The 25,641-nt window shown below is 50.7% G+C and overlaps 13 protein-coding genes across 23 annotated transcripts; 5 read left to right on the top strand and 8 right to left on the bottom strand.

Moving 5' to 3' along the window:
- Positions 1–520: 520 nt before the first annotated feature.
- Positions 521–4,892, top strand: PPTG_02490 (hypothetical protein). The gene has a single exon (XM_008893585.1). It carries the CDS (start codon positions 736–738, stop codon positions 3,259–3,261), a length of 2,526 nt encoding a protein of 841 aa, XP_008891833.1. The 5' UTR covers positions 521–735; the 3' UTR covers positions 3,262–4,892.
- On the bottom strand, positions 3,290–4,680 carry PPTG_02489 (hypothetical protein). Its single transcript, XM_008893584.1, has one exon. The coding sequence runs from the start codon at positions 4,635–4,637 to the stop codon at positions 3,456–3,458; it is 1,182 nt and encodes a 393-aa protein (XP_008891832.1). The 5' UTR covers positions 4,638–4,680; the 3' UTR covers positions 3,290–3,455.
- On the bottom strand, positions 4,843–5,630 carry PPTG_20945 (hypothetical protein). Its single transcript, XM_008894372.1, has one exon. The coding sequence runs from the start codon at positions 5,256–5,258 to the stop codon at positions 4,920–4,922; it is 339 nt and encodes a 112-aa protein (XP_008892620.1). The 5' UTR covers positions 5,259–5,630; the 3' UTR covers positions 4,843–4,919.
- Positions 5,608–7,770, bottom strand: PPTG_02488 (the record flags this gene model as incomplete). Of its 2 annotated transcripts, XM_008893582.1 has the most annotated exons (5): positions 5,608–6,348; positions 6,423–6,527; positions 6,599–6,650; positions 6,725–6,786; positions 6,864–7,770. In XM_008893582.1, coding segments are annotated over 5 exons (1,423 nt in total), but the record flags the coding sequence as incomplete, so codon positions are not given. The 2 variants fall into 2 exon arrangements, with proteins under 2 accessions (XP_008891830.1, XP_008891831.1); XM_008893583.1 differs by having other exon boundaries at positions 5,608–6,527.
- Positions 7,771–8,015: 245 nt separating this feature from the next.
- PPTG_02487 (hypothetical protein) lies at positions 8,016–10,214 on the top strand. Of its 3 annotated transcripts, XM_008893579.1 has the most exons (6): positions 8,016–8,357; positions 8,418–8,643; positions 8,725–8,983; positions 9,049–9,230; positions 9,310–9,426; positions 9,500–10,214. In XM_008893579.1, exons 1-6 carry the CDS (start codon positions 8,050–8,052, stop codon positions 9,629–9,631), a joined length of 1,224 nt encoding a protein of 407 aa, XP_008891827.1. In that variant the 5' UTR covers positions 8,016–8,049; the 3' UTR covers positions 9,632–10,214. The 3 variants fall into 3 exon arrangements, with proteins under 3 accessions (XP_008891827.1, XP_008891828.1, XP_008891829.1); XM_008893580.1 differs by having other exon boundaries at positions 9,049–9,426; XM_008893581.1 differs by having other exon boundaries at positions 8,016–8,643.
- PPTG_02486 (hypothetical protein) lies at positions 9,150–11,226 on the bottom strand. The gene is made up of 2 exons (XM_008893578.1): positions 10,006–11,226; positions 9,150–9,937 (listed from the first exon to the last, which is right to left on the bottom strand). Exons 1-2 carry the CDS (start codon positions 11,176–11,178, stop codon positions 9,797–9,799), a joined length of 1,314 nt encoding a protein of 437 aa, XP_008891826.1. The 5' UTR covers positions 11,179–11,226; the 3' UTR covers positions 9,150–9,796.
- Positions 11,227–11,740: 514 nt separating this feature from the next.
- Positions 11,741–13,079, bottom strand: PPTG_02485. Of its 2 annotated transcripts, XM_008893576.1 has the most exons (5): positions 13,001–13,079; positions 12,599–12,877; positions 12,310–12,531; positions 12,067–12,235; positions 11,741–11,988 (listed from the first exon to the last, which is right to left on the bottom strand). In XM_008893576.1, exons 1-5 carry the CDS (start codon positions 13,030–13,032, stop codon positions 11,827–11,829), a joined length of 864 nt encoding a protein of 287 aa, XP_008891824.1. In that variant the 5' UTR covers positions 13,033–13,079; the 3' UTR covers positions 11,741–11,826. The 2 variants fall into 2 exon arrangements, with proteins under 2 accessions (XP_008891824.1, XP_008891825.1); XM_008893577.1 differs by having other exon boundaries at positions 12,599–13,079.
- On the top strand, positions 13,065–15,327 carry PPTG_02484. 2 transcript variants are annotated; one of them, XM_008893574.1, is made up of 8 exons: positions 13,065–13,382; positions 13,463–13,551; positions 13,638–13,891; positions 13,958–14,019; positions 14,103–14,234; positions 14,296–14,415; positions 14,479–14,556; positions 14,630–15,327. In XM_008893574.1, the coding sequence occupies exons 1-8, from the start codon at positions 13,170–13,172 to the stop codon at positions 14,675–14,677; spliced, it is 996 nt and encodes a 331-aa protein (XP_008891822.1). In that variant the 5' UTR covers positions 13,065–13,169; the 3' UTR covers positions 14,678–15,327. The 2 variants fall into 2 exon arrangements, with proteins under 2 accessions (XP_008891822.1, XP_008891823.1); XM_008893575.1 differs by having other exon boundaries at positions 13,463–13,891.
- On the bottom strand, positions 14,510–16,906 carry PPTG_02483 (hypothetical protein). 6 transcript variants are annotated; one of them, XM_008893571.1, is made up of 11 exons: positions 16,875–16,906; positions 16,642–16,773; positions 16,504–16,578; positions 16,340–16,440; positions 16,177–16,265; positions 16,066–16,109; positions 15,811–15,995; positions 15,652–15,755; positions 15,323–15,568; positions 15,116–15,237; positions 14,557–15,042 (listed from the first exon to the last, which is right to left on the bottom strand). In XM_008893571.1, the coding sequence occupies exons 2-11, from the start codon at positions 16,709–16,711 to the stop codon at positions 14,939–14,941; spliced, it is 1,140 nt and encodes a 379-aa protein (XP_008891819.1). In that variant the 5' UTR covers positions 16,712–16,773; positions 16,875–16,906; the 3' UTR covers positions 14,557–14,938. The 6 variants fall into 6 exon arrangements, with proteins under 6 accessions (XP_008891816.1, XP_008891819.1, XP_008891817.1 ...); XM_008893568.1 differs by lacking the exon at positions 16,875–16,906 and having other exon boundaries at positions 14,510–15,042; positions 16,642–16,852; XM_008893569.1 differs by having other exon boundaries at positions 16,340–16,578.
- Positions 16,907–17,709: 803 nt separating this feature from the next.
- PPTG_02482 (hypothetical protein) lies at positions 17,710–18,330 on the top strand (the record flags this gene model as incomplete). The annotated part of the gene is made up of 3 exons (XM_008893567.1): positions 17,710–17,713; positions 17,783–17,911; positions 18,008–18,330. 3 exons carry the CDS (start codon positions 17,710–17,712, stop codon positions 18,328–18,330), a joined length of 456 nt encoding a protein of 151 aa, XP_008891815.1.
- Positions 18,331–18,711: 381 nt separating this feature from the next.
- On the bottom strand, positions 18,712–19,035 carry PPTG_20944 (hypothetical protein; the record flags this gene model as incomplete). Its single annotated transcript, XM_008894371.1, has 1 exon — positions 18,712–19,035. The coding sequence occupies one exon, from the start codon at positions 19,033–19,035 to the stop codon at positions 18,712–18,714; it is 324 nt and encodes a 107-aa protein (XP_008892619.1).
- Positions 19,036–19,607: 572 nt separating this feature from the next.
- Positions 19,608–19,931, bottom strand: PPTG_02481 (hypothetical protein; the record flags this gene model as incomplete). The annotated part of the gene is made up of 1 exon (XM_008893566.1): positions 19,608–19,931. One exon carries the CDS (start codon positions 19,929–19,931, stop codon positions 19,608–19,610), a length of 324 nt encoding a protein of 107 aa, XP_008891814.1.
- Positions 19,932–20,745: 814 nt separating this feature from the next.
- PPTG_02480 (hypothetical protein) lies at positions 20,746–22,143 on the top strand (the record flags this gene model as incomplete). Its single annotated transcript, XM_008893565.1, has 2 exons — positions 20,746–21,337; positions 21,386–22,143. The coding sequence occupies 2 exons, from the start codon at positions 20,746–20,748 to the stop codon at positions 22,141–22,143; spliced, it is 1,350 nt and encodes a 449-aa protein (XP_008891813.1).
- Between the last annotated feature and the right edge of the window lie 3,498 nt (positions 22,144–25,641).

Genomic DNA, 25,641 nt, shown 5'->3' with positions numbered 1-25,641 from the left:
ATCCGCCACCAGGGAGTCGAGTTGGTATAGTCATGCAGGGCGAGGACGCGATCAGGGGAATAGGTGCCTTTGAGTTCGATTTGGATGGCGTCCCACGCGCTGATGATTCGTCGGCAGAGACCCATGGTATACACTCGAGCTCACTTTAACAAGATAGAAGCTTCATCACCAATGCTATTTTGATTGTGCTATCGAGATCAGTTTTTAGGGTTGCACAAAAAGTGACGATGTAGTTTTTTTCCTTCCATGGACTGTTGACTAAGTTTTATCGAAACTGGAAGATCTCGCATTCATCACCACGGCTAAAAGACTTTGTAAGGACATCAACATGAATTGCACCTTCATTTGCAACTTGCAATTGCACTGAGCTCGAATAATGGATGTACAGTGATACAACATGGTTTAGAAATATTTTGAAGACTTCAACTTACAAGGTTCGTGTGCACCACACTCATACAACCGAATGTTAATCCCACTGTTGTTTTTAAGCCAATCACAAGTCACCAAGCAATACCGGTACCGTAGTATCGCCAGCTCACTGACGTCCTCTCCCAGCAGGACAGTAAGCGAACCGCCGCCTTCTTGCTACTTTTGCGGCTCTGTTCGTGCCGTCCAGCAAGGGATCTCACCACTACATTGTGCAGGGCCGTCGTCTAATCTGCACAGAGGTATTTTCATCAGCGTCGTAGCGTCTGAATCGACCGACAACAGTCAAGACTAAGGTTCTCAGCAGCGATGGGGTGTTTCGGTTGCTGCCGAGGTGTCAACGCTCGTATGTTGTTCCTCACAGCATGTGCCATGATCGAGTACATCGCGCAGACTGTAGTGTTGGTGCTGGGGCCGATGCTGACGCTGCATTTCTACCCGGAGACGTCGTTCCATCGTCTTGGCTTCTATACGGCTATCATCTCCGGCTCAGGCTTCCTTGGTCACGCACTAAGCTGCGGCTTCTGGATCAATTTGGCGCGCTCTCTAAAAAGCAGCAAGGGCGTAATTTTATGGGGACTGGCAGTCACGGGGGCTGGGTTCTTCAGCTTACTATTGTGCAAGAGCCTGGTAGCCATGTCGCTCGTGCGGTTCGCGACTGGCCTCAGCAGTGGCGTGTTGCCTGTTGCTCTAATTGAGATTGACAATATCTGTGGCAACAGACAAACCAAACTAGCACTGGTAACCAAGACTTTGGGCGTGGGGATTGGAGCTATTGGCACTTTCGCCTTCATCACGCTTAGTGCGAAGTTTCCGGACAAATCGAACGAGGACCCCGCGACAAGAGACTCGTCCTTGTACCTCTATCCGTTCTGTTTCGTGTCGATTCTCGCGTGGATTGCAGTCATGGTGATGCTACTGGGACTGCGTCTACGTAGCCGGACAGCGTACACGCAGCTCGCGGAGGAGGAAGATGACTTTCTCAACTTTATGCCGCAGATCCAGATCGATGCGCAGGCTTCACCACGCTCGTCAACCAGTCTGAACACAAGCAGTACAAGCAGTAGTGAGAGCGGTAGTCCCATGTCCACTACAGTCGCCCACGTCAAGTCTGCGTTTGGAGAGACGTTCGGACGCACTGCCATGGGTTTAGGCTTTAAGAAAGCCATGACGACACCGGCGAAACTAGCGGCGATCAAGTTATTAGCCACGCCGCAGCCGCATTTCCGACTTATTCGAGATATCCTGCCCCATTATTTCCACGGCTACACATCGGACGGACATTTGATCGTCTGGGACTTCGTTGGTCGTGTCAAGATGGACAAACTCTTCGCTGCGGGTTTTACGACCTCAGATTTACGTGACCATTACAGATTCTTCCTGGTTTTTGCACAGGAGACGTTGCTGCGAACACCTACGCAGAAGATCGTGTATATTGTGGATCTGGATGGCCTCTCGCTTCGTGATGCCGACGCTCGTGCAGTTGATGGAGTTTGTGCGGTAGTGAAGACACTGCAACGCGAGTTACCTGATCGACTACAAACTCTTGCGGTTCTCAACTCCCCCGTATGGTTTTCTCAAGTAATGACGAGTATTCGTCCCCACTTGGCGAAGCGTACAGCAGACAAAGTATCGTTCTTGTCTAAGGAGACGGCCACTCAAGATTTAATTGCACTTGTCGGCGTCGACAGTTTGCCTCAACGTTACGGCGGACGCAACGGTGTGGAGATTGGCAAAAGCGCGCAGGAACGCTCTCTGGACGACCTGCTTAAGCGTACTACAGGGTCATTGGAGCGTACACTTGAAATTGTTGCTACTCCACGGTCGCGACGCACAAGTGTCACCCGATCGCGTGCAAGCAGTATCCGCAGTGATGATGGAAGTGACGAAGAGGCTTTCTTTGACTGTTCCGAGTACGGACTTCAAGGCGTTGAAGACTTGGAAGACCAGGAGCCAGTGATCTCTGTGGTTGTCCACTCGCAGTCAACTCCATCTCCGAAGACTGAGCCTGTTGCGAGAACTAATGCTGCAAGCTCTGGAGCGTATCAACCACTAGAGAAAAAGCCTGTAAAACCCACTCGACCGTCTCCGAAAGCAGTCGACAATCCTGTACCCGAACTGGCGATCACAAGTGAACCTCTAGCTTGTCTGGTACTGCTGGTATTCTTCTTCTGGTCCCTTGTGCAGCTCAGTTTCGACGAGATGCTTCCGCTTTGGTTCTTCAAGCAGAATCCAATTACATTGGGCGGTAGTGTGCACGCTGAGCCACCGTCGTCGCGCTCTACAGTGTCGTCTATCACACTCACTGTCGCCGGGACATTGGCATCTCTGTCGTTGGTCGTCCTATTGGGTCAACTTGCGTCGAATGTGGTGTGCAATTCGGCTCGCAACTCTATGACGCCTCTCGCTACGCTGCGTATCGGTTTGATTCTCCAGATCCCCATTCTGGGTTGCTTCCCGCTCATCGATCTGTTTAAAGTGGATGAACTACCTTTTGCGTGGTTTATGGTAGTCGGTGTACTCGTGTTGAAGCAACTTGTTGCCGGTGTGGCGTCACATGGCATCATGGCGTTGCTGGACAACTCCATCGCTGTGGATAGACGACTAGCAGTGCATCGGGCAGCACAACGCGTGCGCTACTTCAGTCATTTCATCGCGAGTGGGGCAGCGCCAGCGCTGTTTGCACTGCTGGGATACTTTGAGCAGGCGTTCCCGTTCGACCAGAGTCTGCTGTACTTTGTACAAGCACTGGGGCTTGTGTTCCTGCTCTTCTTCTCCATTGCCATCCCCAGTCGAATGAATTTTCCCGTGCTGTTCAGCATGGGCAAGCGGTGATCGTAGACGCTAAATAATAACAAGGGAATGGCTCGATGATAAAGAGTAAGCATACATTCATGGGGCTTGCAGGTTGCTAGGATCGATATCTACATTGCTACTCGCTGGCTGGACGTGTACTGTAGCGGATCCTCTCGCTTATAGCCAAGCACGCTTGGTCACTGCAGCGTCTAGCCAGGTGCACTCCTAAAGACTTAGAATCCACCGTCTTTGGGTGTGAATGTAGCCATACCGGTACGTTGGTACTGAATGAGCACGCCAATTAGGACGATGTTGAGCAGGACGAGCGGGTAGAACTGCATGTAGAAGATGACGTCCCAGTCGAATATGGCCAGGAAGTAGGCCAGATAGACTGCAGTAACGTGGGCGCTGATGCCGAGGAACGACGCCACGCGCACGAGTCCGCCGAACTTTTGGCGGTAAGCATTGTGATACTCACTAGTGCATGACGCGAGCAGAGCCTGACGGTCCAGTTCCGCCTGGGAGGCGGCATCGGACGTGAAACTGGCCTGGACAGTCAAGTACACCGAGTAGATGCCAAGTAGGATCGTGTCCAGAGCGCAGGCCGACTGCTTGCGAGCAGCACGGTACTCGGCACGCACACTAGCGACCGTTTCACCATCGCATTCGGACTGTGGGAGGGCGTTCTCCATGTAGACGTTCTTGATCTTGTCGTAAATGATGGCGTGCAACCAGAGCGACATACCCGCCCAGAAGCAAAGGTGGAAGTACATGACATTGCCGCCATAGTGGTGCTGCATGACTTCGCCCATGATCCAGAAGTTGGGAGCGATCACTAGACCATCCACGACGCCGTCCAAGATGCGACCTGTACGGGTGCCGCGCTTGCAGAGACGCGCGACCTGTCCGTCCGTGCAGTCTGAGACGATCCACGTGAACATGAACAGCGCGGCGGCCAGCAGCGAGTGCGAGGGCTCCCAGGCCAGCGGGTAGTGGAACTCCGAGTCGTACAGACACAAGGCGGCGGCCCAGCCGAGGAACAGCCCAAAGATCGTGATCTGGTTGGGGGTGATCATAAATGGCAGGTAACTCACGATCACCGCGGGCACGGCGGCCAACCGTCGGTGCCAGTAGTAGTCGATGAGCTCCTCCACGTCGTACATCTTGGTGCATGTGGCCTTGTGGTAGCGCTCCCACACCGTCTCATGTGGTGGCGCCTCCTTGGAGAAAACGGGGGCGGCTGTAGGCGACGAGTTCTTGGGTGCGAGCTTCATGGTGTCCGACTGCTCGTCGCCGCTGCTCACGGGCGAGTTGGAGCGCGAGCCGTTACGGTGCGTCATGCCCTTGGACGACACATTTATCGTGGAGCCGTACATTTCTTCGTCGGTCTTGACGTCGACAGTGGGTATTGCCATACCTGCTCGCGGAAACCGTTTCCTCACTACCGGCGTAATCTCGAAATGAGGTCTGGCAGCCTCGAGTTTTTCACCCTGAGGAAGTGTCGCATAGGATACGTACTCTAGGGCTGGGAAGCGAGGCAATTCCGTGACATGCATGCCTCTATTTATAGGTAAATCAAAGGTTTGGGGATATTTTAGGCTGATAAGCTTGTTTTGAGTAAGGGAGAGAGAGTTATTAATTGGAGACATAAAGTCGATAAAAGGATTCAAAAGACTGGTAAATCGGATAAGATGTCATCAGAGGCGCAAGCATCGCGAGCGAAAACTGAAATACTCGGACTTCGAGGTTGGTGGTGAAATATATGTCACCGAGCAATCAACGCGCTCGCAGCTATTATATGTGTGTGTGTGCTGAACTGTTGCATTGGAAATAGAGAAATAGATAGATATCGGCAGCGGCGAAGAATCTACGCTCGTGGTCTCAACAACCGTAGCCATGTCTGCTCGTGTTGAATGCAAATGCTGCAACAGTTTATTGAAGGCGACTTTTGCATAAAGAGCATACAACCTGTTGATTCCACCCAACACACGACGGTAAAGTGCAAGCTGGCTCCGTAATACGTCGAAGTGCTTCATTTGGCAATCGAGGAATGCAGATTTGAGTCGATTTGATGATGGCCAGGTGGTTTATCTAAGTTCTCCGTCCCACAATCGACGAAGGTTTTAGCTCGAGGAAGTTTGGGCAGCGCATTCTGACGGAGCCATTTCGGTGCTGCCAGACTATCCGTAGCGACGACGATGACATTCTAAATGCCGTCACCATCGCCAGCGCCGCCAGAACTTGTCGATGTTCCAGCACACCCAATGGCACGCTGCCAAGTGGATTGAAGTGCCCAAAAGCGTCTTGTTGTTTCCTCAGGCGGCAACCGAGTTGGCTTCATTGCCTGAATTGCCATCGCCATTACCCTGCTTGTCAACCAACACCTTCGCTCCAGAAAACTATGAACCGTGCATGTCAGGAACTTTATGAATTTCAAGTTACGAATTCCGTGAGTTTGAAGTTGTGACACAAGCGCCGCAGCTGCCATTGTTGACGGCGGACGTTTACGCGCGTTGCCACTTAAAGTAGAGTCCGACCCAACGAGATGGGGTTTCGCTGATACCTGCCTACCATTCGCATCAAATACCCAGCGAGGCAACTTGCTCGAGCTGCCAGTACCCGGTGGTCACCGCTATCACGGTGAAGAAGGCTGCAGGAAACCTTCACCGAAGATCATTCCTGTGTGTATGTTGGTTCGACGTCGGACCTCCACAGCGCGACATGTTCCTAGGCTCGTAATCAGGCCGCCGACCTGTCTACAACTGGAACACCAAGTGCAACGCTACTGGTCGAGGCGGAGTTCGCCACACTGAATCAGGCAATTCGATGTTAGTTGGTCTCCGATAACTTCCCACGCTTCGACCGACTCCGCAGCTTCTCCGCCGCACTGGATCGCCGACTGGGTAAGAACTTTGGAACGCCAGCACGAAAACCCATGGCTGCCACTTTCCCCGTAGTAGCGGCGATACCGGCCACCTTGGCTCTTTTGGGGTCGTTTGAGGCTGCTGCAAGTGACCCGAACTCCTTGGCAGCCGAGGCAAGCTGAAGCCAGAAGTCCTCGGTATGGTATAGGAACAAACCTGGAAGGGATATTCCCGAAATCGCGATAGCTCCCAGGGACCAAGCCTGCGTAAGTGCACAGAATGAAGAATACGCTTGTGTTCTTAAGTTAAAAAAAAACAAAACATTTTTGATCGTACCTCATACAAGATCGATGAGCCAGGGTCATCGATGATAGAGGTAACAAGCGCGAGAGTACTGGTCCAAAACGCCATTGCCGCGCCTGCCAGGCGAATACCATTGACCTGAGCAACACCACACAGACTACATCAGAATGGCATATAAATAAAGCCACTGCTAATAAATTCGATCTCACAAGCGAAAGCAAGCAGGGCTTCAGCTTTGCATTCATGATACCAAGAATCAGCCTGCAACCTCGCAAAGATGACTTAGAATTCGCATTCGTGTCACAATTCTTGATGATCAGAGCGTCAGCACTTACGAGACCAACATGCAGCTTCCACATAGCAGTAGCGCATTGGCATTTACTGAGCCCACGACGCTCTACAGGGAAAATGAGCGAAGTGCACACATTAGCTCCGACCAGCATACAGTAATTCTATTCGCTATCCATCTGATACCATGGCAAGTGGCGCTTTGAGGGCATGCGCAACTCGCTTATAGCGCACGTGTGTCCATAGTGTTGGCACAGGCGGTGATGACTCGCAGTTCAGCTGAATCACGACGACAGAACTTGCGATGCAGTACAAAATGAGTATGATCGTACCGGCTGCAACCATTCCACCTTGCAAAAGTGTGAAGCACGATCCATTTAGTGATGGTAGGGTCATTTTAGAGCCTTCGACCTTGCTATATCCAATAATTCCACACTCCAAGGGCAGCAGCAGCCCTATCATTACGGGCAAAGTGAGGTATTCACTATACAAACGCAGCACAAGCGTGCACAAGTCCTCAGCAGGCGAGCTCTTAGGCTGCGGCTTGAACAACGGGAAACGCTTTACACCGAGGATACACGCAATCAACAAAACTCCAGGAACGAATCCCAACGACAGGCACAGCATGAATCTTGGGAACTGGCTCGGCTCGGAGTGATTCCACAACGGATACAGCACCGAGAGTCGCAATATCTCAGCTATTCGTCGACTTTCTTTCGGCCACGGCACCACAGGTAAGAACGCCAACGCTACCACTTGTATCCAAGGTAGAAATTCCAAGAAGATCAAGATAAAGATGAAAGCGTTCTCTAGAATGTGACCCCTAGCGGGTTTCGTCGGTAATCCCTTTCGCGTCGGTCCTGCCCACTTGCCACGCAGCAGCTGATCCAGAAATGATAACCCCGGTGAGTCCTTCCAGTTTCGCGGAAACGTAAATGGATCTCTTTTAGCTTGTTGGAAGCGCAACCACTCGAGCGTCCTGCCAGTCACAATGGCACCAATTCCCAGCAGGATGAGCATCATTGCGCAAGCCACAGGCAGCTCCCAGTACAGCAATTCTCCTCGGAAACTGCACTGCGAGCCAGAGTACATAGCATAGCACTGACAATGTTCGTATGCAGCTCCGTTTACTGCCTCCACGAGGCAGTCGCCATGGAGACATACTGCGTCATTTGCTCCGCACATGTGACCTTGAGACGCGACGCTTTGAGATCCACCGCCACACCATCTACACCATTTTATGTGGTGAAAGTGGTTCGGTGACCTTTCCATCACATTTTCTGCCACCAAAAGACGTCGAAAATCGCACTTATATGAATTAACTGGCGATAAGAAAGACATACACAATTCAAGATACGCGCTTGGTCCAAAGATGGTGCTCACGAGGTCTGCCGCTGCTGCTGCGAAGTCCACCCCAAAGGAGGACGAAACCGAGACTATCAAACCCCAACCGGAGCCTGAGACCAAGCCGCAGAACTACCGCTACGTCACGGAGGATGGCGTGAAGCACATATTGGCTTACCGCTACAGCGGCAGTGACGCGTCGCTCCTGTACAACAACGTGATCTCTCCGCTGGCCCAATGGCTCGTGGACCACGTGCTGTCGCCGCGACTAGCTCCCAACGCCATCACGATCGGGGCGCTATCGCTCGTCATCCTGTCGCACGTGATTATGCTCTGGTAAGGCGCTACGCAAGGCGATTGATGCAATAACGTAGACTGACTGGGGGGTTGCTGCAGCTACTCGCCGAACATGGTGGAGGAGGCGCCGCGATGGGTCTACGCTAATGCGGGCTTGTCGCTACTGTTCTACCAGATTTTGGACGTGGCAGACGGCAAGCAAGCACGCAAGACAGGCAACTCGTCGCCACTGGGATTGTTGTTCGATCACGGATGCGATGCACTCAACGTGGTTGTCAGTGCATGTACATTTGCGTCGACAATTATGCTTGGACCAACGTATTGGGTAAGTTTTTGTTCTACTACGAAGTAGTCGAGGGGCTCAATGCGACTGACACGTTGATTTCGGTGGGGTTTCTTTCGCTAGTCGCTGTTGATTTTTCTCGCGCCGGCTATGGTGTTTTTTATGGCGACGTGGGAGGAATACTACACTGGTACACTGGCGCTTCCAATCATTAACGGACCCAACGAAGGCTTGCTGATCATGTACTCGATCTACATCGTCACGGCTATCGTTGGCCCGAATGTGTGGACGCAGCCGAACATCCTCTTCCCTCAACTGAACAACAACCACGTGTTCGTCCTGATCACGATCACTAGTGCTGTCGGACAATGCCTTTTCAGTGGTGAGTCTTCGGTATTTGTGTAGATTACTTTGGCTTTGTGCAAGGTTTAATGCTTTTTTGTGCAGCTGTGGTTGCCATCCGCTCCATGGAACGCAAGGCGAAGGATGGCGCTGCGGCGTTGGTCGGCATCACGCCTTTTATCGCACTCATTCTGCTGTCTGCACTTTGGGTGTTTTGGTCGCCTTCTGATGTGTTTACGGACCACCCACGTCTCCTCATCTGGACGGTGGGGCTCGTATTCGCAAAGGTAAGCATACATCTTTGAACTGTGGTCTTTGGTTAAAGTAACAACCTTCTAACTGAAGCTACTGCGTTCTTTGTTGCAGATGGTGATGCACATGATGCTCTCGCACATGTGCGAAGAACCGTATTGGCTGTTACGCAAGACATTCATGATCCAGCTTGTTGTTTCTTTCCTCCTGGTGGCTGGCATTGTGCCTTGGGTACGTTTGTCTCGAGCTGAATGGGCTAGCACCTTATGAATTATCTAACTGTTTGATCGTTTGCGTTACGCAGGGCCATGAGAGCTCTGTGGTGCAGCTCTTCTTCGTGATCTCGCTGTCGGCTTATGTGCACATGATCTACTTCCTCTCAACGGAGCTCGCCACAATCCTCGGTATTCGCATCTTCAAAGTGAAGCAGGGATAGAGATCTCTTACTGGCTGTAGGCTACGCTACCTACACCAAGACCGTTTGGGTAACGCACTGTTTAACTGCATTGGCAGGCACGATAAACAAATGAGTTAACGCTATCAGAAGAATAGAATAGCTGATGTCTCGTTATAAAGGAGGAACGTAGAATCTGGATGAGTATTATATGAGTGGGTGGCACCGCTCCATCACACCACAGTCTCCGCTACCGGTATTCATGAAGAGAAAGCCGAGTACAACAGAAACGAAGGCCAACAACAGTGCAACAACGAAAAGCAGGATGTTCCGCTGCGACTTGCGGCCCTTTTCACACCAAGAAACCATAAAATGTTAGTCAAATTGCTGCACTGAGAAAGCCAAGCAATACGTACCACAAGTCGGGGTTGGGTCATGGGTGTCTGGAGCTGGTTGATCCGCTTGTCCAGCAGCTGATAGCGCTGCACCATATTCTTAACCGCCTCTTGAAGTTCCTGCTGGAGCTTCTTGAGTGAATCAGCCATCAGCTCAGTGCGTTCGTCGCGCATTTTTTCACTAGCCACAACACTGATAATGTCAGCTTTAATCTGCGAGATCTCAATAGCGCGGTTCTGTTCCTGCAGCTCTGCATCATATTTGCGGCGCTTGCTGTCAGCCTCAAGCTCGCTCAACTGCTCTCGTTGAACCCGCAACTCATCCAGCATATCTTCGTGCAGATTAGCAACATCATCGTTATTATGCGACTGTCCCGACTGCAGTAGCTTGCCCTGCACGATCTGTGAGAGCTGGTGGTTTAAGTTCTCCAGCGACGGGAAGATACCGCTCGCCTGCTTATCAAACTCCGCTTGGTTCCTCATCAGTTCGTCCTTCTGTTGTACAAGTTGTGCGATGGTTTCCTCCATCTGCCGCACGTATGTGTGTAGATCCTGCTGCGTTCTCGCTCCTCCGTATTCTCCTGCACGTTCCTGGCCAAAATCTCGTCCTACATCTTCACCAAGTCGTCTCATACTGCCAGATTTTGGTCGTGTGGGTGACACAGCGTCGTCTTCGTCATCGTCCGTGACATTGTCAAAGTTCAGCGCTTGCTGCACGTAGTCTGTGGAATAATCTCTCAAGTCCTTGGCCGTCGTGCGGCGCGGCGTCGTGCTAGCTTGCACCCTGTTCACCGGGCTCGTCCTCGCTCGTGGAACTGCTGTTTTCTTCTCTGCGGTCGCCCAAGCGTGCTGCTCGTCCGAGAGCTCCGCCATCTTCATGCGGTCCGAGCGTACAACCTCTTCTGTGCGTGACAGCTGCATGAGTCGTTCACCTGAAGCGCTACGCAGCGGCTGTGACGTGTGGTAGCCTACGTCCTTGATGTCCTGCTGTGTGTTGGAGCTGCTCCCGGCTGTGCGACTTCGAGTGCGTGAGGCAGGTCCATTGCTCTCGCAGAACTGGCGGTCACGGTCATCCTTGGCCATGATCTTGTGAAGCTCCGAGAGCTCCGAACGCGCCTTGGAGATACGCTCGTTCAGCCGCGCATCGTCCTCCTTGGAGCCCAGCCCTGCGTCACTCGCCATGGCTGCGGGCATCTCTTGAGCTTCTATTACCTGGAGAAGCAAAAAATTCACGAATTGGGAAGTTTCCTTTTGAAATACAGTGGTGCACCTCGTTTTCGACACGGGTATGCCTCTATAACCTTCATAATTTGATGATTACGCTCAGTGCTTTGCGCAAATCGTTTGCCCATCACCGTTGGCTGAATTAACCTCAATGGTTTTCCCGGAGGGATGACACGTCGCGCCGCAGCGACCTCACTCTACCGAACAGACGAGTAAATACTGAAGCTTACTTTATTTTTTGCTGTATCATACCATGGCACGTCGCCCCTCCGCCTATTCTACGCTAAGTCTCGCTGACAAGCAGAGGCGAAAACAAAAAACTAGACGATATTTAGAAACTGCTGGAGTCTCAGTGGAATATCGTGTAAAAGATGGGCTGAGATTTATACTGAATTAACGTAATAAAAAACAGTACAATTGGCCCATCTGCGTTCCTGCATAAATTTTCGCCGTTGGCAGACTCTATATGGTCCACCCTGTCGAAAACGAGGTGCACCACTGTATCACCCGATTGGGCGGTTTTTGTGATTTGCAGTAAAACATTTTTGTCAATACCAAAAGATAAAATTGTGCTTCAACATGAGGCTAGATTTCCATCTTACGTATCCCTACCGGTATTTACTCTTCAAACGTGTCTGGCATTGGTTCATCTGCGGGTGCTGCAGAGGCGGCAGCGGCTTGGCCAGAAGCACTTTCCGCTGCGGCGGCCGTTACGATGGACAACGACCGAGTCGAAGGTGGAGCGGCTATCTTCTCCTCGAGAGTTTGCGGTGTTGCTGGCTGCATTGGCAATAGATTAAACACTTGATCAGATGCTAATCTACACGATGAATTCAGGTTGTAAAATACGAGGCTTACCGGCGTTGCATCCAACTGTGCAAAGAGTTCCTGCCGAAGATTGTCATGAGCCGGGTTGTGCTTAGTGAAGCGAATCGTTGAGCCCTGTTCGTTGTTGTAAACGTTCGTAAGCGACTCATCGACACACTCCTCCACTTTGTTCACATAATTCTCCGGGTCATGTCTGAACCTGTTCAACCCAGTCGCAATAACAGCATCAGTAAGCGATCCATCCTCATACTCCAAGCAATATCGCAGACGTACATATCCAACGCGACGCCATTCGCAACTTGAGGCAAGTCAGGGAAGTCCTTCATGTAGAAAATGCCCTTGAGGTAGGTGAGTACTGCAACCATGTAGTGCAGCTCTGGGTCCCATTCAGGGAATTTCGGCTTCAGATCTAGCTCCTTCGTGTCCTCATACACGTATGGATGGAAGATGCTGGTGTTGAACACGATGCGAGGATACGTGCCCGGTCCATTGTAGCTACAGGCAACATCGTCTGTCAATTTCTCCACCGTCCTGTGCAATGACAAGCATTCACAGCCTTTACCTCTCGGGTAGGAAGATGGTGAACTTGAAAATGCCATTGCGATAGAGTCCGGCGTGAATGAAGATGGCCCCGTACCAGATACGCGAGTGGTCGAAGCTTGGCAGGACGTAGATACCACTGGGCACGTGCTGGCGCAGATGTTTGTACTCGATCATCAGTCCATAGTCCTTCATCGTCTGCGATCGGTATTTCTGCAGCGATGACATGGGACCTTCGCTGTTGTTTTGATCGCTAGGAGTCTGGGCATCATCCAACGTCTGGGTCGGCGACGGCTGCGAGCTGCAAAATCGATAGAAACGACGATACAGGAGTTACGACCTTATTCTCCATTGCGTCGTGATGTACTACTACTACTACTACTACTATAAGCTGCTGTGGGCCCCAGCAGGCGAGGAGACGTACGCGTCCGAGGAAGCCTTGAGTCTCCGTAGCATCGTGATTCTTGTACTCTCAAAACTACATTTCCCACGTAAGTACGAAGCTGAGAGTCTCAACTTCGTACTTACGTGGGAAATGTATTATTCGTGCTTAGTTGAGGTCAAGTGTCCTCGAAGAGCTCTAACAAACAAGCATGACGGGCATCGAGCGCTATGGGTCGTCGGGTGCACACACAGTGGAGGGCAATGTGGCCGGATCCAGGGCTGCGAAGCTGACCAAGCAGCGAGAGAAGCAGCAGAAGGAGTACGAAGCCAAGCGCCAGGACATCGAGAAGACCAACCGCCGAGGAACCCGCATCGACGCCAACTTCCAGTCGCATCAGGACGACGACGAGAGCGAGTTTAAGGTATGTTTTGGCGACGATAATGCCTTTTATTGCTAATTTCTCTCTGATTTAAATTCATATTGATGCATTTGTGAACGCAGCGTCAAACGGTGGGCTTGGTGACAGCGGAGGAATTTCGAAAGAAGCGCGAGGACCTGCAGAACCGCAAAAGTTCTCGTGCTGACGTGCAGTGCGTATTGTAGCGGTTTTTGAAGATAGAATAATGTGCTGGTGGATTAATATGTGGACTGGTACTGTTGATACTGGTGGCAATAGATCGGAAGAGCAACAGAAGGAGCCGAAAAAGAAGAAGAAACGAAAATCCAAAAAGGTGGGACCGCTGTCGTTCGATATGGATGACAATGAAGGAGACGAGGAGGAGACTGTGCAGCCTAAACGCGTAAAGAAAAGCATAAAAAATCCGAATGTGGAGACGGATTTCTTACCGGATAAGGAACGGGAGAAGGAGGAGGCTCGTGAACGACAGCGACTCCGTGCGGAGTGGGAAGAAGAGCAAGAACGCATCAAAAGTACGAATCGCTGGACGAATGGATTTTAATTATTGTTCTATCGCTAATAGCTGTGATGTGTTGCAGATGAGGATGTTGCCGTGACCTACAGCTACTGGGATGGCTCTGGTCACCGTCGTGAGATCACGGTACGAATGGAATGATGGGTATTTTGAACTGCTTTGGTGCAATTTCTAACAAGCAATGCTTCACCTTGTTGTGTTCTGGATAGGTTCCAAAGAAGACGACGATCGGCAAGTACCTCGAGTTTGTCAAACAGCAGCTGGTGACAGAGTTTGCGGAGTTGCGTGGTGTTAGCGCTGAGAATCTGATCTACATCAAGGAGGATCTCATCATTCCTCACGTAAGCGCATTTTGTGGTGCCTTGGATATTTAGGTAGAAACTAACTGCTTGTTGTGTGTAGCATTACTCCTTCTACGATCTGATTGTGACCAAAGCACGTGGAAAAAGTGGGCCTCTTTTCCACTTTGACGTGCACGACGATGTTCGCCTTGTGCAGGACCGACGTGTCGAAAAAGACGAGGTAAGTGCAGTCCATCGTGTCTTTGATGCAAACTGTTGTCTAACGTGTTGTTCTGGTATTTAGTCACACCCAGGCAAAGTTGTCGATCGGCATTGGTACGAGAAGAACAAACACATTTTCCCAGCCAGTCGGTGGGAAGTGGTAGGTGTACTACATGTAGTGCCTGAAGTCTTTGTGATTACCCTGAGAACTGACAATCGGTTCGTGTCTACAGTATGACCCTAACGTTGTTCGAGAAAAGTACACAATCCACGGCGACTAGATCATTTGTTCGGGTATACATTCGAGTTGCGAAAAGAATCAAAATGTGGCGAATTTGAAACCCGAACTGAAATTTGATAACCTGAAAAGTGTAATCAATCTGCCAACGGAATGCAATCGCAATAAAAGATGATACAAGCATAAGTCAACAACGCGTACGCTGTTGATTACGTAGCCTCCGTGCAACTCCTTTGCGCAAGAAATGGAAGCAGTCTTCATGACGACTGGTTTGGAGAGCATAGTAACGTCAGCATTGACGAGTCTATTCATCCTCATCGGACTGAATGAACTTGGAGTAAGACGTGTTCTGGCATTCGCCGTTGGCATCGAAGACTGCCTTGTAGAATGACCCATCCGCTCCCACAACTGATCGTACGCAAAAGAAAAACATGAGTCGGGAATGGATAGCTTCTAGTAGTATAGAAAGCTTGGCACGTACCGACAATGGTGTTCTTCTCCGTACCAAATGCACAGATCGTTCGGGTCTCCGGTACGCGGAACTGTGCGAAACTCCACTCTGAGCTGAAATACTTAGGAAGTAGTCCCCGCATGAACGACAAACTGTAGGCAAAATGTCACGTAGAAAGAAAAAAATTGCTTAGAACCCCACCAAAATTTCAAGATTAGTTCGCAATAGCAGTTGTACCTGGACTTGGAGTTCTCAGTGCCGTCTTCCTCTCCGCTACGCGGAGCAGTTCCAGCCGAGTAGTGCGTCGGAATACTTTGCGAAGGAACATTTCCCATCGTGGTCGGGTCAGAGGAGAAACTCTGACCAGAACCCTCAGCCGTCAGCGAGAATACGTGCACTGTACCCTTGTCACTCGAACACGCAAGCAAAGGTGCAGTCGGGCTGAAGCAAATGCTGTAGATCTCTGCACGATCCGCTCCACGACTGTAAAATTTAGACGTTCAGGCCCACATTAGCAATTGCCGTCGTTCATTGAGCTCACTCGTTTGACTAAATGCACCACTCACCGCAACTCCTGGGTGATCTGACCGCTCTGGGTATCAAAGATACGGATGAGCGTTCCCTTGTCTGATGCCGTCGCCAGACGCGTGCCGTCAAGGTTTAAGCATATCTGCAAATACATAAATGAGCTCTTTGAATGCAAACAATTATAGCGATAGACGTACCTGTGACAGCTCGGCTTCGTGAGCAGTGATGAGCGTAGTTTTCCGCAGGTCGTACAACTCAATGCGGACAGTACCGCGCGTCACGCCAGGGCAGGCCAAGACCGTGTTAGACGGATTGGGGCACAGCGCGCACAGACCTTTGGGGTTTGCGATGGTCTCGATGTGATCCACCAGTTTCAGATCCGCTGGAAGTGGAAGAAAAGTTAGCGAAAGCCGTGCAATACTTATATAAATCGTAAGTAGGCAACAACGTACAGAAGTTGTAGACGTAGATCTTGTTTTGCAGCACCACCACCACACTAAAACACAAAACGTATCCCGTTAGGATACATTTTGTCGCTGCAACCTAATCGTTGTATACCGTACCGGTCGCGACGCAGCTTGACAGCCTTCACTTCGCTGCGGAAGCTGAGTTCTCCGATGTTGCGGCTCTGGTGGTCGTCCCAGATCATAACCTAGTGATGCACAATGCCACCAAGTCTAATCAGCACAGCAGTTTCCTCTCAATACGGCATCGGCAAATCGGTACCTTGTTAGGAGGGTATCTTGGATTGCGTCCGCCGCCCACGATGGCCAGAATGTTGCAGCGAAAGAGCATCTCCACGATGCCGATGCCGCCATTCGAGAAGTCTGCATAGGAATATAGGACTGAGACTACAGAGATCAATTATTTAGTCGTATGAGGATGCGCACCTCGGTGGAACGTCTCCTTGAACGGGTCGCAGTTGAAGATCTTAAAGCCCGAATCGGTTCCGCAGGCAAAGCAGCCTATCGAAGAAGACATAGAAGCTCAGTTGGAAATTCTTTTAGAGAGACGCACTGCAAACGCACCACTGTCCTGGTTGAACCCTACGAAGAGGAGTTCGTTCTGCTGCTCGCGGCTGAGGTTCATGGCCGACATGGTGCTGGAAGGGGAAGGATAATCGAGTGATCGTCCGCTGAGCGTCGGCAGATTTTCTGAGTCTGCGTCGGGAGAGAAGGATGCGGAATGGAATAGGTGTATGACGATTTAGTATGCTTTCGGACCATGGGCTGGGTAACGATGTCGGGCAATTTGTACTGACATTTACTATTCGCGATTCCCGCATAGAAAGCGCTTTTGTCGCAATATTTTTCCAAACAAAACTTTTTTTCATGTGTTACATAAGTACTGAAATATGTTAAAATTCGTTAAACTTTAAGTTTACAAAAGACGTTGCTCTTCCGTGATTGGCCGCGATGGCATTCAGATAAAAAAACATTAAAATTTTAATGGGGGTTTCCGTCTGAATGCCATCCAACTGCAAGGTTTATTTGGGTTATTCGGAACCAACTCAAAAAAGTCAAATTTTGGGTCGTAATAATATTTGCTTGGATGCGGGCCGCAGTCTGCACTGGCGGAGTCGTTACGGCAACCATAATACGTGACATTTATGGTTACTTTAGACCTCTATGGTTGCGTTAACAAAATTCAAAATTTCCAGACGTAAAATAATGTTTTAATTTTCAGTTTCTCTCTTAGGTGCGTATTAAAAAATGTTTCACTTAAGTACGAGTAACCAGAGCCGCTCATTTACGAAAAAGCGGGGAAACCTACTGAAGGCAGAGGCACGAAGACAAGCTGCTGGGGTGGGGAGAGGCCAAGAGGCCAGAGAAAGCGATACACGTTTGAAATGGAGAGGCCGGCTGCGCATGGTAGGAGTATTCTCGTATGCAGGAACAGTTGACGAAATATTTTACAGTTTATATTTATGCATTTAAGGGCGGCGGCGGCGGGATCAAAATGTCGACCTGAATTACATGCTGATTACACTTGGCATCGAGAAGAATGATACCAGCGATGGCGACTATCTTCCTGGCGAAGAAGACGAGGAAGTTTTTTTTTTATCTGATTGCTGGGATGCGCAATCTGCCGCGCGCATGGGTAAGATTTTGGCTTTTCATTTCAGTTGATATATTTGCTAAGTTTTAATACATTGTGTGTTGTGTAAAGAGTACCGCAAGAAAGAACCCGCTGCCACAATTGATAAGGATGCGGAAACAGCCAAAGCTGGGAAGGGAGCAGTCAATATGATGCAGAACTCAGTCAAGGAAGAGATGGAAGGGATCAGCTCGAAGTCCGGTACGAATGGTTTATGTATTTACCGTAAGGTTGCCTTACGGTAGTGGTTGCTTTAACAAAACTCTGCCCATTGAATATTTGTGGTTATTCATGTAGAACACAAGAAGGAGGTTTTAACTACCAGAAAGAAGCGAAAGGTTGAGGAAATCTATTACCAGTCGGATGATAGCGCCTGCGGAGATGATGATAAATCAGAACGGCTGGAATATATGCCAAGGAAATGCTCGAGCAAGCACATTGAAGAGCTGCACTCGATGGTCTTGGAGCAAGACGAAATTACAGACGTCGTCCCCCCTTTTCCATCGAAGCCTATAGAATCTTGGGAAAAGTTCGAGAGTGTCCTCAAAGAATACAAGCGGAAGGACAATCTAAACACCATCTTGGACACTTTCGTCTTTGTAGTCCAAAGCTGCTGTTAACGCGTAACTGCGTTCCTCGCTGTCATCTAGCAAGGCGTATAAAAGAGTCCGATGTAGTAATCACGCCTTTTATTCGTAGACGGATCAAAGTGCATGTTGGCAGCTTCAGCGTCACCGCTGATGGCACTGCAAACATACAAGGGTCTCGGGTTCGGCGGCGAGGTCACGCCGAACCTGTCAGCGATCTCGGATTGCAGAAGGCATCCAGCAGGGCGCACTGCAACATCACTTGCAGTGCGAGAACGAGAAGAGGGCGTCACGGGCACTGGTGGCTGCTGTGCCTCTTCTCCAGTACGCGGACGCTTCGAACTTGAAGCGCCCGGATCTTCATCACGTGTTCACCGCGATCCAGTGAGTGGATCGGGCGTTGTTTCGGCCGCCTTAGACTCGGCAGCCGAGCAGGAGGCGTCCTCGTCCTCCTCCATGGGGGACATCCTCGATGTCAGACCCATAGTCGATGGGGATACTGCCGTCGGTGTTCAGCACCGACGAGCCATGCATGAAAGCTGACAGTGTGTCAGCTGTGTCCTGGGTACGTTTCTGCTGTTGCAGAAGGTGATATTGAGCGACAGAAAGTTTCTCTTCTGTCGCGGGCGCGTCTACATGCGTAGACGCGGGAGTGGTGGTGCCTGCAGAGGCAGGCACGGACGTGGCAGTGTCTGCAGGTGCAGACTCTTTTGCTGGTGTCATCTTTGGCGAGCTCATCGTGAAATGAGCTTGGGTTCTCCCTGAGAATTGACAGTCTTGTCAATACTTGAGTGACGTGTTCAGACTAGTATGTCTTATCTTAACGGGGGGATGGTGTAACGGGGTTACACGCAAGTGGCTACATGTAGCCACTTGATTACGACAATGGGTTCTACCTTGGTGTGAGATACACTAATGGTTACATTTGACAGACCACTGGTCTGTGTGCATTTAGACTTCCTATTGGTTGAAAGGCGATCTCTTTCAACCAATTAGCTTAGCAGGATTCTGCCAACCACTCGTTGGCAAATACCTTTCATTTAGAATATCACTTTAGGGGGAAACCCAAACACAAAACATAAACATAAATAACAGTTCTCAATTTTACGGTAAATCGGCTTTTGCTTTCTTATTTAAGTAAATTTATACTTACGAGACGTAAGTATAGTTAATCTAAGTTTAAGCAAACTACGCTTCCTCATACACGTGCGCTAACGTGTAAGCCGAAGTAGTGGGCACACAGCGAGATTACTGCTAAAAAACAACAACTAGCTTACCGGAATGGCTGATACGTGTCCGAAGCGTACGTCTCAAAAGTACTCCGAGAAAGCTTTCCAAGTGCCGAAGATAGTAGTACTTAGACCTGGACATTCCACTAGTGGCGTAGATCCAACGATACCGGAGCCAGCAAAGCCCGCGCTTTCCTCTTCTGAAGCCGACGATTCACTTTCCTCTTTGCTCCACTCACTGTCGGCATTATCGTCATCTATTCGACGTTTCTTCGCATCATTTCTTGACACGAGCAACTGGCTGTTATATCCCACGCAATCCCCATTAGCATTTACCCCTGCCGACTCCGTCAGAGGATCAACTGCGAGAAGACGTCGACCTGCGCCCCTCGGACTTGGGGGCATATTGGTTCGAAACTGGCCATCTTCATCAGAGCCACTAAATAGTATTAATTTGTGAAGGTTCTGTAATTTATGCACTCACAAATATTTTTTCCACCTGTGACATGAAGTGGCAAAAACCTGACAGGTCAGGCCACAGGTAGAGAAAAGCAGATGTCTTTCACCTGTGGTAGCAGACACTCCGTAGCCGCCTTGGGCACGCTTTCTACGCAGCGGGCCGCAGTCTGCGTGTAGACAATACGCAAATCGCTCGTACTTAGTGGGGGGTCCTGTTTGAACTCCGAGCCAAACCGGGTTTCTTCGCACTGGATTGCAGTGTGTGTGTAGAAAGGCGCTGCCCTGGAGCGACCTTCGGGACACCTCTCTTCGACCTTCGCTGTAATGGTGCCTCACAAATAGTCATGTTAAGGTTTCCGACGGATGCTGTACGCGCAATATTTCCGGTAATTGGACTTATTTATCGAAGTCAGGGGAGCTTAAAGGAGAGCGCGCCAAAAGAAAAGTGCCGCCCCAGTTCAGACGGATGGAAGCTTCTAGAAGCTTCCACAGCCGTCCTACATCTGCTTGTATATTAAATACTATGCTTATACATTCCATAGTACTAACCGCCCATTGCAATAATATAGTAATATCACCCAATCAGATACACTCACCCTCCCTCTAGCAACCGCCGCCTCTTCATAGTCTTCATTCTCGAAAAAATACAGCGGACGGCGAAGTCGGCCGTCTCAGCAGGGACTCGCTCGAACCGGTGCCATCTTCGCCTTCGGACCTGGCTTCACTGGAATTGAGTGGGTTCCAGCCCGAGGCGGTCATCATGGCTTCATTACGCCCGTCTGCTTCCTCTCGTGCTCTCTTGGTGGAGCTCCAGTCTACTGCTGGGCTCCGTGCGACTAAGTCTCGGCTGGCACGCGCCTCGTTGGCCCGGCCATCGTCGGAAACGGCCGCAAAGCGACCACAGGCTGTAACGCAGCCCGCTTCACCGTCGCCACCGTCGTCACCTCCATCGTCGCCGTCGGCTGTTGGTTCTCCTGCGGCTTCGCCTACTTCTGCTCTGTCGGCTGGTTCTTTGCCGTCTCCGTTGAACACCGCGCCATCATCACCTCTGGACGACGCTTCGGTGGCGTCGGACGTGTCTGGCGTGTCGAGTTTAAACCACCTGAAGGAACTGCATTGTGGTCCACTCTTCGGCAGCTCAAGCGAAGAATCAGAGGAGGACGACTCGGAGGGTCTGCGCGCGGCACGTCCGCCATCCCCCACTCCATCAGCGAGTGGTCTGATCGATGATGACAGCGATGAGGAGACCGAGCCTGTTGGTGGACTCAATCGCCTGAGGCGTAGTACCGACTCTGGTGACTGGCACCCGTACGCATTGCCTCCTGTCCCGGCGAAGCATCCTGCGAACGGCCGTGCCAATCACTAGGATCCATCAGCACCTTGGGATTACTCCGTTCCAGTCAACGTTGAGAAGCTGCACGACGTTCGCGGCGAATATCCGCATCGGTGCTTTCTCGTGGAATGGCAAATTACGCCGCTTCAGTTGAGCTGGGTATGGGAGGAGCAACTCGCCCAACGAGTCACTCGCCGTATCGATCAGGTAATGCAGTGGTGTGAAGATCTGCGCCCTGGTACATTCGCCAATTATTACAAGAAGCATTTTGCGAGTCGTGACCAGGGTTCTCCTGCTGGTGGCTGCTTCATGGACGCTTTTCGCGCGGCGCTTTATCACCTTGGTGACCCTGTTCTTGCATCCAGGGCTACTGAACTATGGGCGGACTTTGAGCGTGATCATCCAGGTACTGTCGACGGAGTTTCTTGTGCGGAAGCTACGGAGTTCTTTCGCGTTCTTCAGCACAGCGATTTTCCGTTGGATTACGATCTTCTCTTCCAGAGTCGACTTGATGCTTCATACACGAATGTGGAACGGTTCCAGACGTTTGTCCAAACACTGCGTGACGGAGTGTATCTTACGAGTATTCGTGATGGCCTCGTCGGACACTACGTTGTTGTTCTCGCGAAGGGTCCAGACACTGCTGTCTCTGTACTGGATGGAGTCGAACCGCCTGTGACCCCGGAACCTTTGACGATCTTGGAGTATCTCGACAAGGTCAAATGGATGGGATTGATGAAGCTGAATCCAGGGTACCGTTGCCGCCGCGGTAAACGCAAGTCCAGGCCGAATCGAAAGAAAGCTCGCCGCGAGAAGAAGAAGTAGCAGAAGTTGTAGGGGATGTAATGCGGGAATACACGTAGGCTCTCGGGCCCCCTTTACTCTTGACTTTGCCTTTTTCGCCGTTTCCTTCTCCTGGATGCTTAGAAGTCTGCAATGAGATCTGGGACCTGTGAGAGATTCTCGATCGGCTTCCAAGTGGGTTTCTCCTCACCCACCCACTCCACAAGAAATTGGGTTCGTCGCTTTTGCGTTCGCTTGCGGAGAAGTCTTTGGATGAGTTGTCCAACTGTGCCGTTGGCTAGAACGACATCATGGGGCCTCGACATCCGAGTGGCGTTCTTGTATGGCTTCAAAAACCTGGTGTTGAAGACTAGATGAAATTTATTCCAGGCTTGGAAGTTCAGCTCGTACGCGTGACTGTGGATCCACTTCACCACCGTATAGGGCCTTATCCACTTCGGATCAAGCTTGCTTGAGTTGGGTAACCCTGTATGTCTGCGATCCCAGTGTTTTGTGCTTAAGTACACTAGGTCGCCAACTTCGAAGACTTGCTCCTCTCGGTTTCGGTCTTACACATCGCGCATTCTTTCTTGGGCTTCCGCCAGTGCTTCCTGACATTGACGAAGAGGAGCTACATGTCGCTCGTGGAACTCAGCGCCGCGTCGACTTGTTGGGACCTTGCCACGACTCTCGGCTGTGAGCTGTAGAGGATTGAGAGGGATGTATCCGAGGTCAGCTTCAAAAGGAGCCATCTTGATACTGCTGTTCACGGTCGAGTTTACTGCAAACTTAGCATTGGCAAGATGGATGTCCCAGTCGTCTGAACAGGTCCAACGCAGCACCTCAGGTGTTCGTCGAGTGTTCTGTTCATCCGCTCCGTCTGGCCGTCTCCCTGAGCTCGATGCGCCACTGTCATCTTCAGCGTTGTTCCGGTTGATTTGAAGACGTGTTGCCAGAACGTCGAAACGAACTTCCTGTCTTTGTCGGATACGATGCTTGTTGGCATTCCATGAAGTTTCCAGATATGGTCGATGAAGAGACGGGCAACGCCTTCGGCATCTACCTTCTTCGTAGTCGGCACAAAGTGACAACGCTTTGTCAGTCGGTCGATGACGACCCAGATGGAATCTACCTCTCGCTTTGTTCGTGGCAAGTCGGTGATGAAGTCCATCGAAATCGATCTCCACCGTTCGTCGGGAACACGCAGTGGTTCTAGCAGTCCCGGTGGCTTCGCTAGCCTTGGTTAGTTCCGTCGACAAGGCTCACCGCCAGCAATGTACGCTTGGATTGACTTCAACATCTTGGTCCAGTACCACCTCCTAGCAAGGCTCCGCTCCTGGATGACCTCCGTAGTTGGAATTGTAACACTCACCGGTGACCACGTGCCGCAACTTCACATCGTTGGGCACTACGATACGTGGCTCATCGTCGGATAGAGTCTGGTACCACAGCAAACCGTTGTCTTCCAAATAGCAGCGATACTGTGTCCTTTGTTGTCGCGGCTTTCGGCTGCTGGCTATCTGCGCGCCGCTGGATCGCCGTGAAAATCGCTTTTGCTTCTAGATCTTTCGTGTACGTCTTTTTGATCTTGGTTATCAACTCGCTGTCTATGGTCACCTCGCTGACTGCCAAACTAAAGGACGCATCATTGAAACTGGTCACACTCAAGTCATGGAAGTACTTCGTTTCGGGCTGCAAGTGTGGTCTTCGGCAAAGCGCGTCTGCGATTCCGTTCTTCGCACCTGGGAGGTATGAGAATGTAGGCTGATACTCCGCGAGAATATCATACCAGCGCGTAAGTCGACAATTCGCCTTCTTCTGAGTAAAGAGACCTTCAAGACTCTTGTGATCCGTCTCCACGATTTGTGGCTTGTCCAAGCAGTAAATCCGGAAAGCTGCCAGCGCGTGAACAATTGCCAAAAGTTCTTGCTGCTGCGTCGGGTAATTGAGTTCTGCGGATTTCATCTTCCTACTGGTGTAAGCAATGGGTAGCTCAACACCATCGATAACCTGGAACAGGGCTCCTCCTACTGCAAACTTGCTAGCGTCCGTACGCAAATGCATAGGCTGATTGAAGTCGGGCAAATGCAACACTGGTGGATTGCACAACCGCTTCTTCAGTGCCTTGAAGTTCTTCGACTGCTCTTCGTCGAAACGAATCTTCGCATTGCTCTTGGACTTCTTCTTGAGCAAGGTAAACATACTTGCTGTCAGCTTCGCGTAGTCTGGGCAGAACCGTTGGACGTATCCAGTTAATCCGAGGAAGCTGTGAAGCTCCTCTTGCGTACTTGGTATTGGCCAGTCCTTGATGGTCTGCACCTTATCTGGATCCATCCGCACGCCGTTTCTTCCAACAAAATATCCAAGGCATGGAATCTCGTCGGCGTAGAAGACGCACTTGGACAGCTTCACATATAACTTGTTATCTCGCAAGATGTCCAATGTTTTGCGGAGAGCGTCCAAGTGATCTTCAATCTTCTGCGACTTCGTGAAGATGTAGATGTCATCGTAGAACGACTTCGTGTTTTCCAGATCGCGAAAAAGTTTCGATATCAACGGATCCATCGTCGCTGGCGCGTTGCAGACACCCATGGGCAGCACCAGATACTCCCAGAGCCCGTTTGGCGCCTGGAACGCTGTGAACTTGATATCTTCCGCACACATACGAACTTGATAATACGCGGACATCAAATCCATCGTAGAAAACCAGTACCCTCCGGCCATGGCGTCCCGTATGTCTTCTTTCCTCGTCATCGGTATACTCTGTCGTATCGTATTGGAGTTCAAGTACCGATAATCGTGAACGATTCGCCATCCAACTGGTTTCCGGGCGCAGAAGGTTGGTGCGGCGTGTAAACTGATGCTTGGTCGGATAAGTTTCTTCTTCACCATGTCTTCAAGAGCACGATCTCACGTTGTTGCTCAGGGGACTGCCGCCACTGTTGCCGATACATCGCAAGGTTGGGATCTTTCACGTCGATCCTGTGCTCGATTTTACACTTCTCCGGAAGACCTTCAGGGAGTTCAAGTTGAAATACCGTGTCCTTGTACTTCGTCAGCAAGTCAACGGCAGGGTTTGCCCGGAAACTTTGCCAGTCTGTCTCCAGATAACGTTGAGCTTTTGCAGTTCCGACATTGTCGGGCTGGTCACGTCGCTCCAAGGATCGAGCGACGTTCTTGATTGTTGCGTTCGTCAGAACCAACATGAAGTCTGGTTCATCGATCGCCTTGGTCTTGATTCTCAGGAACTTTCGCAGTTTCTTTCTCGTGATGAACTTGGTCTGTACGCCAGTGTCATCTGTGATTCTCGTCGTGAACATCTTCTCCATGACGGACTCCCTTCCCTTGGTATCGCTGCCCCCAGCAGCAGTACCGTTGCGTCCCGACGACTTCCTCTCGTCTTCGCTTGCTGAACCCTTGCCAGCGAACGGGTCTTCTAGTTGCTCGCAAGCAACTTGTTGGGTCTCACTCTGCTCTGAGTCGTGAACGGGGTTGACCGCGGACTTCACATCCGTTTCCAGCGCGGCACCTCGACAGGAA

The sequence above is a fragment of the Phytophthora parasitica genome (assembly GCF_000247585.1).
Source record: "Phytophthora parasitica INRA-310 unplaced genomic scaffold supercont2.2, whole genome shotgun sequence".
Lineage (NCBI taxonomy): Eukaryota > Oomycota > Peronosporomycetes > Peronosporales > Peronosporaceae > Phytophthora > Phytophthora nicotianae.
The sequence above is the reverse complement of the archived record's forward strand: the minus strand, read 5'-3'. Positions and strand labels throughout refer to the sequence as shown.

Bases quoted from the DNA above. Each gene is read 5' to 3' on its own strand.
- PPTG_02489 (XM_008893584.1), bottom strand. From the start codon at position 4,637: ATGGCAATACCCACTGTCGACGTCAAGACCGACGAAGAAATGTACGGC.
- PPTG_02486 (XM_008893578.1), bottom strand. From the start codon at position 11,178: ATGCCCGCAGCCATGGCGAGTGACGCAGGGCTGGGCTCCAAGGAGGAC. The intron at 9,938-10,005 runs GTACGTATTGCT...TGGTGTGAAAAG, and splicing joins TGACCCAACCCCGACTTGTG to GGCCGCAAGTCGCAGCGGAA.
- PPTG_02487 (XM_008893579.1), top strand. From the start codon at position 8,050: ATGGTGCTCACGAGGTCTGCCGCTGCTGCTGCGAAGTCCACCCCAAAG. The intron at 8,644-8,724 runs GTAAGTTTTTGT...TTCTTTCGCTAG, and splicing joins TGCTTGGACCAACGTATTGG to TCGCTGTTGATTTTTCTCGC. The intron at 9,231-9,309 runs GTAAGCATACAT...TCTTTGTTGCAG, and splicing joins TGGGGCTCGTATTCGCAAAG to ATGGTGATGCACATGATGCT.
- PPTG_02484 (XM_008893574.1), top strand. From the start codon at position 13,170: ATGACGGGCATCGAGCGCTATGGGTCGTCGGGTGCACACACAGTGGAG. The intron at 13,892-13,957 runs GTACGAATCGCT...GATGTGTTGCAG, and splicing joins AGAGCAAGAACGCATCAAAA to ATGAGGATGTTGCCGTGACC. The intron at 14,416-14,478 runs GTAAGTGCAGTC...TCTGGTATTTAG, and splicing joins GACGTGTCGAAAAAGACGAG to TCACACCCAGGCAAAGTTGT.
- PPTG_02490 (XM_008893585.1), top strand. From the start codon at position 736: ATGGGGTGTTTCGGTTGCTGCCGAGGTGTCAACGCTCGTATGTTGTTC.
- PPTG_02485 (XM_008893576.1), bottom strand. From the start codon at position 13,032: ATGCTACGGAGACTCAAGGCTTCCTCGGACGC. The intron at 12,878-13,000 runs GTACGTCTCCTC...TCGATTTTGCAG, and splicing joins CTCAAGGCTTCCTCGGACGC to CTCGCAGCCGTCGCCGACCC. The intron at 12,236-12,309 runs GTACGTCTGCGA...TGGGTTGAACAG, and splicing joins AATGGCGTCGCGTTGGATAT to GTTCAGACATGACCCGGAGA.
- PPTG_02483 (XM_008893571.1), bottom strand. From the start codon at position 16,711: ATGTCGGCCATGAACCTCAGCCGCGAGCAGCAGAACGAACTCCTCTTC. The intron at 16,266-16,339 runs GTACCGATTTGC...GTGCATCACTAG, and splicing joins CAAGATACCCTCCTAACAAG to GTTATGATCTGGGACGACCA. The intron at 15,238-15,322 runs GTACAACTGCTA...TTTTGCCTACAG, and splicing joins ACTGAGAACTCCAAGTCCAG to TTTGTCGTTCATGCGGGGAC.
- PPTG_20945 (XM_008894372.1), bottom strand. From the start codon at position 5,258: ATGAAGCACTTCGACGTATTACGGAGCCAGCTTGCACTTTACCGTCGT.